The 15,192-nt window shown below is 45.3% G+C and overlaps 1 protein-coding gene across 1 annotated transcript in view; it reads right to left on the bottom strand.

The window, feature by feature from the left end:
• Positions 1-15,186, bottom strand: part of USP13 (ubiquitin specific peptidase 13) — a 115,109-nt gene extending 99,923 nt beyond the window's left edge. Inside the window, exon 1 of the mRNA XM_040480830.1 lies at positions 15,002-15,186. Within this exon, the coding sequence (XP_040336764.1) occupies positions 15,002-15,169 (168 nt within the window). The 5' untranslated portion in view covers positions 15,170-15,186. The remainder of the gene's footprint in view (positions 1-15,001) is intronic.
• Between the last annotated feature and the right edge of the window lie 6 nt (positions 15,187-15,192).

Raw genomic sequence — 15,192 nt, 5'->3', positions numbered from 1 at the left:
GAGAAACATGATGTAGGTAGATGGAGTCACAACAAATCCACGTCCAGGACAAATTACATACTAACACCCAGGAAGACTGTGACTCACACATGCATGCAAAAGGCAGATGAAAAGGACAACACAGTATTTTCTAGAACACTGATTTTTTTTAAAGCAAAGAAAAAGAAATCAACTGACAAGCTGCTTGTAACAGTAAAAGGAAATAACCTGAATGCCCAAGTATGTGGTACATTCATGAAATATAACACTCCTCAGCCATTAAAATTGATTTGTAATGAGTAATTCCTGATATAGGAAAAGCACATGGTATTTCTGAGTGAAAGAAGCAGGTAACAAACCTGTATATGACGTTACAATGGACACAACATGCATGCACTACACGGCATGCGATGTTATCTCAGCATGAAGAGATAATGTGGGATTGCTTTCCTCATGTTGTCTTTTGGCATTTTCTCATTTTTCTTCAGAAAAAAATGATTCCTTTTTGGGGGCAACTGGACGGCTCAGTTGGTTAAGCATCTGACTCTTGACTTCAGCTCAGGTCATGATCTCACAGTTTGTGAGATCGAGCCCCATGTCAGGTTCCACACTCTGCTTGAGATTCTCTCCCTCCCTCTCCCTTTGCCCCTCTCCCACACATGCTCTCTCTCAATCTCTCAAAAAAAATTGATTCAGGGGTACTTGGGTGGCTCAGTTGGTTAAGTGTCTGACTTCGGCTCAGGTCATGATCTCACAGTTCGTGAGTTTGAGCCCTGCATCAAACTCTGTGCTGAAAGCTTGGAGCCTGGAGCCCCCTTTGGATTCTGTGTCTCCCTCTCTCTCTGTTCCTCCCCAGCTCACTCTCTCTCTCTCTCTCAAAAATACATAAACATTAAAAAAAAATTAATTGATTCATTTTTAATAGTAAAAAACAGTAAAATTTTTCTTAATTAACTATGTTTAGAACCAAATATACGTACACATAATAGAACAAATGCTCCCTTTTCTTAACCCAAGCTTTCCTTAGGCTTTAACAACCAACTTCATAGCTTTAAGAGTCTGTATCTTCTTGCAACTCACAATAAAAGTGTGACCTGAAAAAACTAAGAGATTATTTCAAAAGCTGTAGGTAAGAAAATTTGGGAACACACAATAAAAGAGGTGATGAGGAATATAATCTCAGGGAGACAGATGAGAATGTAATTACAACAAAAAAAAATGAAACAAATCAAGGACACTGTACCCCAGCTCAGGTAGACACCATGCATGTTTACAGAAGGGAGATAGAGATATCGTCTGTGTGAAGGGCAAAACAGCTACAAAAGAGAATGAAGCTGTGATGCCTTCTCTGGGGGCAAGAGAAGTTGGTGGGGTGTCGAGCAGGAGGTGTTTATTCAGCAGAGAGAGAGAGAGAAGCAGAGTTGGTGCTCTGATGACATGTAATCCTACTAAAAGATCACTCTGGCTACCGGAGGGATCTATAGGGTGGGGGTCAAGAGAGTATATGGTCATGAGGCTATGCAATCTAGACCCATGCTACCACTGGCCACATGTGAATATTTAGATCTAAATTAAGTTAAATTAAAAGTTCAGTTTCTTAAACACACTGGCCACATTTCAAGTGCTCAATAGCCACATGTGGCTAGGGCTTACCATATTGGACAGTGCAGATACAGAACAACTCCATCATCACAGAAAGTTCTTTTAGACAGTCCTTGTCTAACTAAGTAAGGCAAGATGGTGGCTTAGCCTGGGGGAGGTGGCAGGAGGTCAGGGAAGGGGACTCATAGCAGAGATGGGGAAACTTTGGCAGACGCAGGTTATAATTTTAGGATAGAACCCATAAACAAAGAAGATGGATTAGATTGTTGGGGTTTGTGGGAAAGAGCAGGATCAAGGACAGTTCCTGTTTTAACTCTTAGACTCGTAAGACTACCCACCTCTCTCTGCTCAACTCTTGCTTCCATCAAGCAACCACCTGTCTATTAATTCTGCCCTGCAGGTACTTCCATATATCTGAATGGTAGATATAAATATTCCAATGACCAGAGCACAGATTCCCAATACATTCTGGCTTCTAGAGCAAAACAAACAGACAAGAGTTTGTAAGTGCAAAAACTAACTGCAGGCAGATGGGAAACAAATGTGCAATAAGAAAGTAAAACAAGGTTCCAGAGCAAGGGCAGCCAGCATGCAATCCACAGAAAGCAGAAATGTGATGGTAAAAAAAAAAAAGCACTGTCAAAAAATAGTTCACCAGTAGAACAGAACTTCCAGAATGCAATATTTGCAAACTGTAAAACCTTGCTTCCAACGGCAAATCCACTGAAATAAAATTATCCAAATAAATCAAGTAGAAAAAACCAAATGCATATAATCCCAGGAGAGTGTAGGTCTCTCTGCTGAACATCGATAAATCATGCTTGTAGCCGTGAAGTGTTAAGAAAAACTAGAAATGTTGATGCAGTGATGATTCTTCCAGTTTGCTCCCACTTTGACGTTTTCCTCTCTGCAGAGGGCTCCCACGTATGCCTCAGAGCCATGCAGCCAACCCAGACAGCTAAAGGCAGAGTTCAAAGAGCTACATTCTGACACACCACAAATTTACTGTTCCACTGAAGCGTCATGTATTAACTTTTTTCCTAAGGATAAAACCAAATGCTTGCTCTGGGTATTTGGAGCAATGAGAATGCTGTCACCAGAACGGCTGGGGAAGGGTTAGGGCAAGGCCTGTGGAGCAGCTACTATGATGCTCATAGGACACATGGGCAGAGTAAAAATCATCAGAGTGAAGACACTGAGGTGAGCGTCCTCAGCAGTGCTAAACTGAAGCCACGATCCACCTAAGTAGTTCCCAGCTGACACACAAGAAGAGAAAATGTGAAACTACCTTGTCAAAGGTAAAAACCTTTTACACTCATTTCTTCTCATTTTTAAAAAGAGATGGCTTTCTTCAGGATGCATTTCCCCTGACAAACTCTATTAAATGTGAGGATTAGGTTTCCAGGAGAACCCATAAAAGCCCATCACGATGAGCTGGATTTGAGTATAATAGTGCTGAACAGAATACCCCCCGTCCAAGGAAGCCAGCACACATTCACGTCCAAGGCTTCTGCTGTAGGGCAGAAAACCTCATGCAGAATTGCCAAGTACGGGATGTCTCTCCTTGGCAACCCCAAGACCCTATAAATACCCATCTCACTTCTTCTCAGAAGGATCCCTACCACGAAATCCCACTAGAGAGGTAGATAACATTAAGTAGGTTTAATGGGAAGCCATGTTTATAACAACCCTGCAAGGTAGGTACTACAGAGACAAAGGCCCGGCGAAATTCAATGAAAGTAAGGCACCAGCTGAAGTCATGCTGCTACTCAGTAGTAACAGTGCAGGGGGGAGGGGTGGAACCCAGGCCAGTCTGGCCCTCCACATGCTGCCTGGTGCAACAGAGAAGCAGATGCTGTTTTGGTGGCAGGAGCTAGGTGGGCAGCTGTCAGTAAGCACACGCCACCACGGGAGCTCGGAGAAAAGAGCAGTTTCTTCTTTTTTTTTTACCAAAGCTGTTTCATTCCAGGAAAGCAGACCGGGCAGGCAAAGGAGAGCACACGAGTAGGTGGCTTGTGCCAGGTGTTCTGCCATGCTGTCCTGAAGGGGAGAAGAGAGGCTTCGGCAGGCCCTGCCATCTCCACTTCCCAAACTCGGAAGAACGGCTGGGGTCCCCGGGAGATGGCTGCTCCAGGCTGACAGCTCCCTGACCAGACAGCAGCGACACCCAACGTGCTGGGGTCCAAGACCCTGGCGAAGCAGCTGCAGGCTCTGGCGGCCCCACGGCTCACCCACCCTCATCAACTGATGTCCAGCCACTAGGCTGGATCTGTCAGTGATCCCGCTGCAGGCCTAGACATATAGTGCACATCAGCTGGGGCTCCTTCCAAAGCTTCAGGCTGGAGACTCAATGGCAGAACCTACCTAAATGGCACGTCCAAACGAGCAATTCAGCAGCTGTACCTAAAGGATACAATAGGTGAATTACTTTCACCCTTGACCCCTGCCTGCTCCTCTTTCCTCCTGGCCAGTCAATCCACAAATCCCACTAATAGACCACCAAACCTATTTCTTTTTTTTTTTTTAAGTTTATTTATTTTTGAGAGAGAGAGAGAGAGAGAGAGAGAGAGGAAGAGAGAGAGAGAATCCCAGGCAGGTTCCATACTGTCAGTGCAGTCCCATGCAGGACTCTGTCGCTCGAACCGTGAGGTCATGATGTGAGCCGAAGTTGGACCTTAAAATGACTGAGCCACCCAGGTGCCCCTAAGCCTATTTCTTTTTTTTAAATTTTTTTTTTCAACGTTTATTTATTTTTGGGACAGAGAGAGACAGAGCATGAACGGGGGAGGGGCAGAGAGAGAGGGAGACACAGAATCGGAAACAGGCTCCAGGCTCTGAGCCATCAGCCCAGGGCCCGACGCGGGGCTCGAACTCACGGACCGCGAGATCGTGACCTGTCCCTAAGCCTATTTCTAACAGCTGCTGCGACAGAGACATCTGTGTCCTGGTCACCACTGTGTAGCCACATCCAAAAAATTAACCAAGACCAAAAAAGCAACCTTTGGTTTGATTAGGAGAAAGTTTCCATAAGTGCAACTCACAAGAGCTATTCGCCTCTAGGCCAATCGCCCATGGAGTCCATATGGGGCAGATTTACTCTAGTGATTTTATTTCATAAAACAGTAAAGACTGCATGTATTCCATCTATGACTGCTCATGCAACGTGATTATCTGTTCAGATTTCTAATTCCTGGAGGACACAGGGCCCCAAGCTCCTGAGTTTCTCCACGCAGTACTCCCCCACCTGACTGACCATCTCACCTACCTCATGTATGCCTTTGATACGCTCCTTCTGTCAGGCTCCAGGCCTTGAAGTCACCTCCAACTCCTTCCACGCCTTCACCCACTGCATATTCGGTCACTAAGCTACACTGATCAAAATTTCTGAGTTTGTTCCCGCCACCCTGCCATCTCTAGCCCAACTGTCATCGCCCCAATGAAAGTACCCACCCCCAAAACTACAGGAGCCCTAGCTCGATCCGCATTCAAGCTCTCCCCACCTCTCAACCTCACTTCTCACTCCACTTCCAGGACAGCCACAGCAAATAACCACTGTTCCCTAGCTCATAACTGGCCAGCCCATCCGGCCTAACCTTACAAGACCCACCATTACAAGCCACAGAGGATTCAGTCCTGCTTTCCAGTCTCCCCCTCTTCCTTACATGTGTGCGGAACTCGGTCACAGCTCTGTGCCTCAGTCCCCTCCTCTCACAAAATGCCACTTTTTGAGATCCCATCCAGGTGTCCAGACCAGTAACTTTGCCAGATTTTACTGATTATTCATTCTCATGTCTGAAATCTCCATACATTACAAGTGCCATGTTATTTAAAACTTAAATACCCTATTTAGTGCTGCAGGGTCTGACCTCCTGACACATCAGGGCTTAAGTCACTTCTGTGTCATATACCAGTCTTTGAACAAGTCCCTGAACAAGCTACCTAACCTCTCTGACTCTCAGTTTCCTCTTCTGTAAAATAGAGTAACAATAGTAGTTATAATTTACAAGCCAGTTACTATTGTAATTAAATGAGATGTATATAAAAGTACCCACTACCGTGTTTGACACCTAACAGATACACAAAATTGGCACTCATATTCCACCATGCTAGAAACATCCATGCCATACCCATCTTTACTGTGGTCCTGTTCCCTCCTAAATACTCAAACTCTCCCAGGGCAGTGCTACATGCATTGTAGGTTCTAAGTAAGTATTAATGCTTGCTAATTAACACAAAACTTTTATTTAATTAATTAATTTATTTTGAGAGAGAGAGAGAGAGAAAGCCCAGGAGCACAAGCAGAGGAGGGACAAATAGAAAGAATCCCAAGCAGGCGCTGCACTGTCAGTGTGGGGCCCGATGTGTGGCTCGAACTCATGAACTGTGAGATCATGACCTGAGCTGAAATCGTAAGTCAGACACTTAACTGAATGAGCCACCCAGGTGCCCCCAAAACATTCTATTTTTAATCTCATCACAGGAAGCACATACTATTATGTACCTCAAGCAACATCTCTAGTCTGCAGGCATGTTCAGATTCATTCAATTCTTGTCATTATTGTATTGACCTCCTGTTCCAGCCCTAAAAATAGCTGCTCTTGTTCCCATCTTCCCTATGCACGGGGACAAGGGGAGTCCTGGGCTGACGGCCCACAATACTGGACGTGAGCAGCAGCACAGATGCCTGAGCTACATCCACAGAGACCAGCCCTCCTGTCACTTCCCTCAGGGCCACCATGTGTGAACACCTCTACCAAGATCCCTGTGGCATCTAGAATCACAACACACAAAACACTCAGCAAGTACCCAAGACAATTTTCCCTAGCTTGACAAGGGTCAAGCTTACAACTTTTCAGATTATAATATGACAGAATAAATATATGGTATTGGTTAATTTTAATAACATTTTTTATTCCAAAAGATATGCTCATGATTCTTAAAAAATAGGAGGAAAAAGGGACAGATGCAGCATGACTAGCACAGGTCTACAAATGGCACAGTCTTCTGTCTTCTCTTTTCCCTTTAATTCTCTAAGACCCCAACTGTTCCGTGTCCTCGACAAGCAGTATCCCAACCATGATGGAGATGTACAGAGTGTTTTGAAAGCACAGGAAAACAAGTGTCTAACTCAGCTGGGGGGCGGAGGGGCAGTGGTGAGGGCCTCACAGAGAACAACCAAGCTGGTTTTTAAGGATCAGTGGGGTTTTCCCAGGGGGGTGAGAGGTTGGGAGAAGCCATTCCAGGCCAAGGGAGGAGCATAAGCCAACACATGGAGTGCTGAAAGCATGGAGCGTGTGAAGAAGGCAAAGTCCCTTGGCCAAAGGGACTGTAAGCAGAGGGCGGGTGCTAAGTAACAACACTGGCAGGGAAAGTTGGATCGACTTGGTAAACTGATTTGAGGTGCTGTGTTAGGAAAGTCTCAATGGTGCTTTGAAAACATCTAGGCAGGGAAGTGGCATGGTAAGACCCATGTTTTAGAAAAACTGAGTACACTATGGCAGACTGGAAGGGAAGCAAGGTAGTCAGTGAAGAAGCTTCTTGCGCAAGAGTCCAGGCAAGAGATGATGAGGGTCTGGGCCTGGGCCGAGGATGAGAGAGGAGCCTACACCAGAACCTGGTCTCTAATGGGAGCCACACCACGTCCACAGCAGCATTACACACAACAGGCAAAGAGTGGGAACAACCCAAGTGTCTAGCGGCACGTGAATGGATAAACACAATGCATTATACACATACATTGGAATGTTACTCAGCTTTAAAAGGGAAGGAAATTGTGACACAGGCTACAACATGGACACCCCCTGAAAACATTACAGCAAGTGAAATAAGCCAGTCAAAAAGGATGACGACTGTGTGATCTTGCTTAGATACAGGACCTAGAGCAAATTCATAGAAACAGAAAATAAAATGGAGGTTGCCAGAGGATGGGGCATGGGGAGTTATTGTTCAAGGGGAGGACAGAGTTTCAGTTTTGCAAGATGAAGAGTTCCAGAGATGGGTGGTGGTGATGGTTTCGCAACAGTGTGAACGTACCTAAGGCCTACTGAACAGCAGACTTAAAAACGGTGAAGATGGCAAATTTTATGTTATGTGTATTTCACAGTTTCTTTAAAAGCAGGAGAGGGAGAGGGAGGCAGAGTTGATAATATCGTACATCTCCTAGCCTGTGGCCCTAAATGAAGCGCAGCACCTTTACGGAGCTCCAGTCCACAGAAGGACAACACAGGGGAGTGGAAAGAGAATTCGGAGTTGCACAGATGTCCAGACTCATTACAACTGAGAACAAAAACTTTCCCAAAAGGCTCCCTGACAGGATCAGCATCGTCCCTTACACTCCTGAACTCTAAAAATGATACAACTTAAAAGGTAATTAACGGCAGCCAAAGAGAGATAGGAAATGACTTCTTCATTACTCATTTGGAAAAGTGGGATTCTAGCGTACATGGGGCAGATTACACAAATAAATCAATTCACTCCTTTCTGAAACCCAAAGAAAAGAACTGTAAAAATGTTATTTTCTTTAAAGTGTATTCATTTTTGAAAGAGAGAGAAAGCACAAGTCAGAGAGGGGTAGAGAGAGACAGAGAAAGAGAGAATCCCAAACAGGCTCCGCACTGTCAGCGCTGAGTCCGATGCAGGGCCTGAACCCACGAACTGTGAGATCATGACCTGAGCCAAAGTCAGACACTTAACCAACTGAGCCACCCAGGCATCCCGCAAAATATTATGTTTTTAAACACATAAACCATAGAAACAGGACTGAAGATGGAGAAGCACTAAAAGACTAAGACGAGCTGACAAAGCTGAACCCTAGGCCTGCAACAGAGAAAACCAAGACCCTATCTTACATATACCCCTGAATTTCCAAAAGGCTCCACAACCAGCAGCTCCAGGTAACTCTGGAAACTGGGGTGAAACAAGGGGTAAAACAAGACGGAAAGTTTGGGGGCACCTGGGTGGCTCTGTCAGTTGAGTATACGACTTCATTTAAGCCCCACATCAGGCTCGTGGGAGCCTGCTTCGGATCCTCTGTCCCCCTCTCTCTGCCCCTCCCCTGCTTGTGCTGTCTCAAAAATAAACAAACATTTAAAAAAAAAGAAAAAGGGAGAAGGAAGGTTTGGAAATCCATCCAGGTAAGCAGTCAGAAACCCAAATCCCTCCTCCACTCCCAGTGGTGCCTCCCACACTGGTAACCCCTGGAGATTTATTCTCTGAAGCAGGTAAAAACACAGCAGTCGGGTCTGTGGGACAAGGAGTTCAGGTAGGAATAAGGGTTCCATTCTGAATACATGGAGACTTAGAGGTGTATGTGTAATGTATGTCTATCAGTCCAGATGTAGACCCAAAATACCAACTATTCTAGGTATTTCAGGCAGGGAGGCGTTTAACACAGGGCATTAGAGGTTTGCTTAACAATCACATGGCTGGAGCTGTGAGAGCCAAGGTCAAAGAAACCACCATTCATGTTCAGGAAATCAAGATGCACAAGCATCTTAAGAAACTGCAAAGATGATCCCAGCTCCCCCATGGCTGAGGTAGCTCTGAGTCCCAGACGGATACTCTGAAGCTGATGAAAATCCCACATCTGGTATGTACCTTTGCTGCAATAGCAGTAGCAACTTCTTCTGAAACTCTCGCTGGCAGAACCGAAATCAGAACCCTCCTGTCAAAGGATTCTGGCAACTGTAGTGCCCAGGTTCCCAGCCCCTACAACATGGGAGATGGCTTAACAAAACGGGTTGAGGACCGGGAGACCGTATCCAGCCAGTATTCAACATCCAGATGCCAAGACCACCCTCGCGCTCTCCTCCCACTCAGTTCCCTGCTCCCCAAGTACTGGAGGGCAGACCTTCCCTTTCCGGGCAAAAGAGAACAAAAATCTCCCAGCCAGTGGCCAAAGGAAAAAAACAGGGTGCTAAAATTTTAGGTTCTCAAAGAAACAGCCCAGCCAGATCACACTACAGTGACGCTCACAGAAGAATAAGGTATTCTCATCTCCAAAAAGGCCAACAATTCCCAGCAAAGTAGCTGTAATTTTTTTCTAAAGGAGTCAAATTCCCTACATTTTAATTTGCTTCAAAAAAAATGGGCATGAGTTTAAAAAATAATGTACATGACACATATGACTTCTATAGTTGAGCTAAGATTAACAATCAATTATTCAATCCCCACATATGTGAAAACATGAACCCATAAAAGCCACAACACAGGTGAGATGTGTTACTGAAGCAGCCAGTTGTACTTTTCTTACCTAAACTCTAGATCTTGGGTTTTCAAAGTATGATCTGTCATGCCCCCAAACCCTTAGTGATCTACAAGGTCAAAACTATTTTCATGACATGAACTTATCTACCTTTTTCACTCCTGTTCTATCCTGAGCATACAGGGGCATTTTTCAGAAGACTACATGACATCTGATGACATCATCAGCCTAATAACTAACAGAGTGGAAGTTGTTTTCAATTTTTCTGTCTTAATCTCTAATATGGTAAATATAAATAGAAACCACACAAAATCTCTTTGGGGTCCTTGAAAATATCTGAGTATACAGGGGTCAAGAATCTTGAGAATCATTGCTATAAAACAATGTTTTAGAGGCGCCTGGGTGGCTCAGTCGGTTAAGCATCTGACTCTTGGTTTCGGCTCGGGTCACTATCTCTCGGTTCATGAGTTCAAGCCCTGGTTTGGGCTCAGCACTGCTGGTGCAGAGCCTGCTTGGGATTCTCTCTCTCTCTCTCTCTCAAAAATAAATACATAAACTTAAAAAAAATGTTTTTGTTAGTTGCTTTTAGAAAGGAACTTTTAATATGTAAACCTAATTAGAATTAGTTTGTTTATATCTTCAAAGAGGAAAAAATAAATGTTTTACTATCTTGTATCTGTTGATCCCTTAGGAGGAGGAATTTTCTACACAGATCCCAAATTATTTTTCCCCTACAGTAACCACCATGATGACAAGTCTCATTGCCTGGAAGGCAGCTCACAGTGAGTCCCTAACAGGAACTGTTCCTACAAGTAAAGGATCGCAAAGCCTTTCCCAATGGATATGTAAACCAGCCCCTACCCTGAGGCCCCAGTTCCCCAGAGTTTTACAAAGACTTTCAGGAATGTGGAGAACCAGCAGTGGCATCTCAACATCACCAAGGGGCCTCAGAGCTTCAGAGAATGGGAAACAAGATCCCTCTGACAAAATAATGCTGATGCTGGAAGGGAAGGGGAGGAATGAGGGACTCTCACATCCTCTTGAGCCACCTCTGCAGCTGCTTGTCACAGCAGGTGTGGCCTGAGACCTCTCTCTTCTCAGCAGCTGCTGGTGCTGGGAAACCTGCTCAGCCCCTCTGGCACAAATACAAACCTCGAAGACTGAGAGCATTTCACTCCTGGAGCACCTTTGATCAACAGACCACGGGAGCCAGTGGATAATCACTCCCCTCGTCCATGTCCCAGGCGGAGAACACTGAGATACATTCAACAGTTCCCCAGGAAGTCCCTGGCTGGATTGAGCACCAGTGGTCCACTGTGGCAGCCGGCTCCATAACTCACTCTTGGATTGGCTTTCCCTTTTTCCTTTTGTTATTATTCCCTTGGACGTTCTTCCTCTTATGTTCCCTGGGATACCCAAAATAAACTGCCCATGCTAAGCTCCTGTCTCAGTCTTTCAGTTGACCCCACCTAAGACAAGGCATAAGATAAGCTCTCCACATCCAGACAGGTGGGGAAGGGACATAGCACAAGAGTGGCCCTCCTTGTCCCCATTCCTAAAGCTTGGCAAAAAGCTTCACATCTAGCAGATGTTTTAAAACTCTCAGTTAAGTGAAAAGAGAAGGAAGTGATGACAAACTATGGAAGACAGACTGTAACTGCTCTGTTGTATGACATAGACTCTAAGTAAAATGGGCTTCAGAGAAAGGGATGAAGTCTCAAGTAGAAAGGGAAGGCTGAGAAAGACTCCCAAAGATGATCAAGAAAGGAAGGTGGCTCCAGGAAAGGAAATATGAGTCTTAGCCACTGGAGACCCAGAGACTGGCCTCCCCAGAGCTGGCAACCTAGAAGCTGAGGGGAGGCAGGACAGAGTGTATGCAGATGAATGAGGGGTTCGACAACCAAGGAGAGAAGTAGAGTTTATATGGTGGTCCATGAAGGCTTGTGAGAAAAGTGCGGACCAATGTCTTCACTTAACCACACCAACCTTTCTATATAACTCTGAAGACTGGGCTTACAACCCGTGACTGACTCTCTTTATCTCTTTCTTTTCTTCCCATAGTGATTACTACTTGGCCAGGCACTCTTCACATATTAATTTATTTAATCCACAAAACAACTCCATGAGGTAGGTTCTATTATTGCCCCCATTTTACAAAGGGAGAAACTGGACCACAGACAAGTTACACAGCTGGGAGACAAGAGCATGGGTTCAAACCCTGCCAGTCTGGTTCTCTCTCTCACATCTGTCCCCCACAGTCAATAAAGTCACCATATTCTACATGATAATCCTACATGATTCCTTTCACACTGTTTCTTATATGTTGTATCCTCAGCATTTTCAGAACCTATAACCACATGTAATTCATACATTTCCTAGGCATTAGTTGAGTTCCTGGCATATACATATGCCAGATGCTGCACCAGCAGCTGGGGATAAAGATGCAAAGTCCTCACTCTCCAGGAAAGTCCCATTACACATCTTGCAAGATGAAACAAGTCATGGAGAGGTGAGCCTGTAGGTCAAGGTGAGAAGATGGGCCTGGGATGAAATTGGGATGAATTGGTAGGTGAAAAAAAACAAATTCTCACTCATTCCATAAGTGTTACTGAGTATCTGCCATGTGCAAAGTCCTAGAAGACAGGAAGGAAAGGAAGGAACACTGAAATGAGTTACCATACAGTCCAACCCAATCCTCATACCCACACAGGTGAGGAATAACAAAGCTGTTCACACCACGCCTGAGAAATAGTAGATACATAATAAAAAAATGATCAATTTAGTCTTCCTCTAACTCCACTTTAAATCACATAACTTACAGTTTTCCATAACTGACCACATAAAATCAAGATCCTGTTGTAGGTATTCAAGGCTCTCATCGTCTACTCTCTACTTACTTGGTTCTGACCTCACTACTTATTAAATCAATCTTTTTCTTCCCAATACATCACAGGCAAATAAGGAGAACACATTCACACTTTATGTGTCTGCCCATGTGATTTACCTTTACTGCACGTTGGTCTTTTTTTATTTCTATCCATCTTTACCTATGGCTACTTTCAAAAGTATCCAATGCTAGGATGATAATTTTTTCCACTCACATGGTTTTGGCCTTTCCTCTACCACAGTCCTGTGGCACTTGTAGATTAAAGCCTCTGGTGTGTTTGGCACCAGTGGATTTAACTGTTTGGCTCTCACAGTCGAGCATGTAGGAGCTGGCACACAGTAGGTGCTCAAGAACCTGTATGTGATTCATGATGAAGCAGTACCAGAGAGAAAGATCTTGCGTTATCATACATAGTGTTTTGACATCACTTGTTATAAAACCTTCTTTCTCTTTCTCCCCATAGATAATGAAATATAATGATTCATCAGCCTTGTAAATAAGCCCAGTCTCCCCAAGGAACTACTGTGACATGAATGAAATCATCATTTTACACTGGACACGATGCTTCTAGAATGGTGTTTGGCACACAGTTAACTCCCAGTAACTATTTGTGGAAGTGAATTAAAACAATCAGCTTTTTTTTCACACCTGCCACATACTATATCATGTGGTAAAGATTTTTAATACCAAAGTTTTAAGAATTTGAAGAGCAGCACAGATCAAATACAGTAAAAGTAGCTTTATCCACTCTACATGTTGTGCTATCCTGAAAGACTAGGCCACTCTCTTCTTCCTGGACTTCACAATCGGTCAGTTGCTTAAGTTAGGGAAGACCATCATCCCTCTCCACCCTTAGGAGCTATTAATGGGAACCTGCCCATCACTAGACACAAAATCTGAAAATGGCATTTTCAAATACTTTGTGGAGAACAGGATTTAATGACACCGCTGACAGTCACTTTAAGTAGTGTGATCACAATATTTAAGTATTAAATAAAACCATCTCATTCCACTTAGACCTTTTTGAAAGAAAATAAATAAGTAATGAACGAAAAGCAAAATTTTTATCCCCCAAATGATCTGAAATTAGCATAAAAGAAAACCTAAATATCCTAGAGAGAGGATATTAATTCCGGGACTCCAATATGTATAACAAACAAATATGCTTTGACATCACCCAATATCAACCCACCAGATAATAAAGGATACTTTGGAAAATTGGTCTCTCATTTGGTTTTTCTTTTTGTTCCCCCTCCAACGATACTCTACATAATGTGAATAAAATGTGTTAGACTATTGTTTGAAACCTGCCTCAGTCCCTCTAATCCAACGCACCTCCCGGTTGCATTGAGATCTGCCGGTGACACATGAGATCTAAAGTGGGTGGATAAAAATAACCTGGTCCTCAAAAAGACATGATAAACGCCAGACAGCTGAGTCACTTTGAAGCCCATCTGACTCTTGAAAGGGACATTCACCCTCCTTTTCCTTGTCACACATATACATACCACCTGGTGAAAAACACCACCAACCTCCCTGGGTGGAAGGCGGTGATCTGTCGTAACTTCCCCCTCCAGTCTCAGGTCACAACCCGCGACTAAACTTTTAATAATTTATACTAATGCATCTCAGCCCCAGCTACTCATTTAGAAGAGGAAGGGGAAAGACTTAAAGGAACCGTAATGATTCAGTAGACCCCCTATTTCTGCTGCCCAATTGGAGGCACCCGAAGGTTTCCTGTGACATTCTAACGGGAAGAAAAGGAGTGGGGGAGCAATGCAAAGTGGAGATAGAAAAGCTCAGCGAGGAAATCAGAATCGTCCAGGAGCGGGAATCCCTGGGCAGAGCAAACGGTCCCAGAAAGAGAAGGGTTGTGCGTGTCTACGGGGGATCGATGCGGTCCACCCGCCCGCCCTCCACTCTCGCCCCGGGGAGGACGCAAATCATCTGCAACGTGCAGTTCAGATCAGGGAACTCTTCCATTGGATCTACCTTTCAAACGGTGGCGGGGCTGGGGCCAGGCAGCTGGGAGCCGGGGCCCAGTCAGCCTAGGAAGGCTGGCGGAGCTAAGCCTCGGCGACCCAGTGCTCAGCAGCAGCAGCCTCGGGGAAAGCAGCGCCCGGCACGCAGCAGGCGCTCACTAAGTGTTTTCCGAACTGCAGTGCCCCTGAGCCAACTCCACCGCCGCGGGAGGAGGTCCCCCGGCTGCCACTGCGCATCTTCTCCCCCGGCTTCACGTGCCGCCCAGTTCCGCGGCTCGCGGCCGCCACAGGCCGCTGGCACCGCGACCCTCCCCCGAGGCGCCGCGAGCGCCGCCGAGCCTCACTTACGGGGGAGTCGTACGAGAAGGCGCACTCGTTCTTGTACACCCTGTCCCCCGACCTGGGCACGCGGATCGTGGGCATGTGGGGCACCAGCAGCTCGCCGATGTCTCCCGCAGCCATCTTCCTGCTGCCGCTGCCGCCCGGCATGCCGAACAGGGCGCCCCGGCGCTGCATGGCCGCGGCGCGCACCCGAGCCG

Source organism: Herpailurus yagouaroundi, unplaced genomic scaffold (genome assembly GCF_014898765.1).
Source record: "Herpailurus yagouaroundi ecotype Mexico unplaced genomic scaffold, PumYag 159, whole genome shotgun sequence".
Lineage (NCBI taxonomy): Eukaryota > Metazoa > Chordata > Mammalia > Carnivora > Felidae > Herpailurus > Herpailurus yagouaroundi.
Note: the sequence above shows the minus strand (reverse complement) of the source record. Positions and strands in the feature narration are given on the sequence as shown.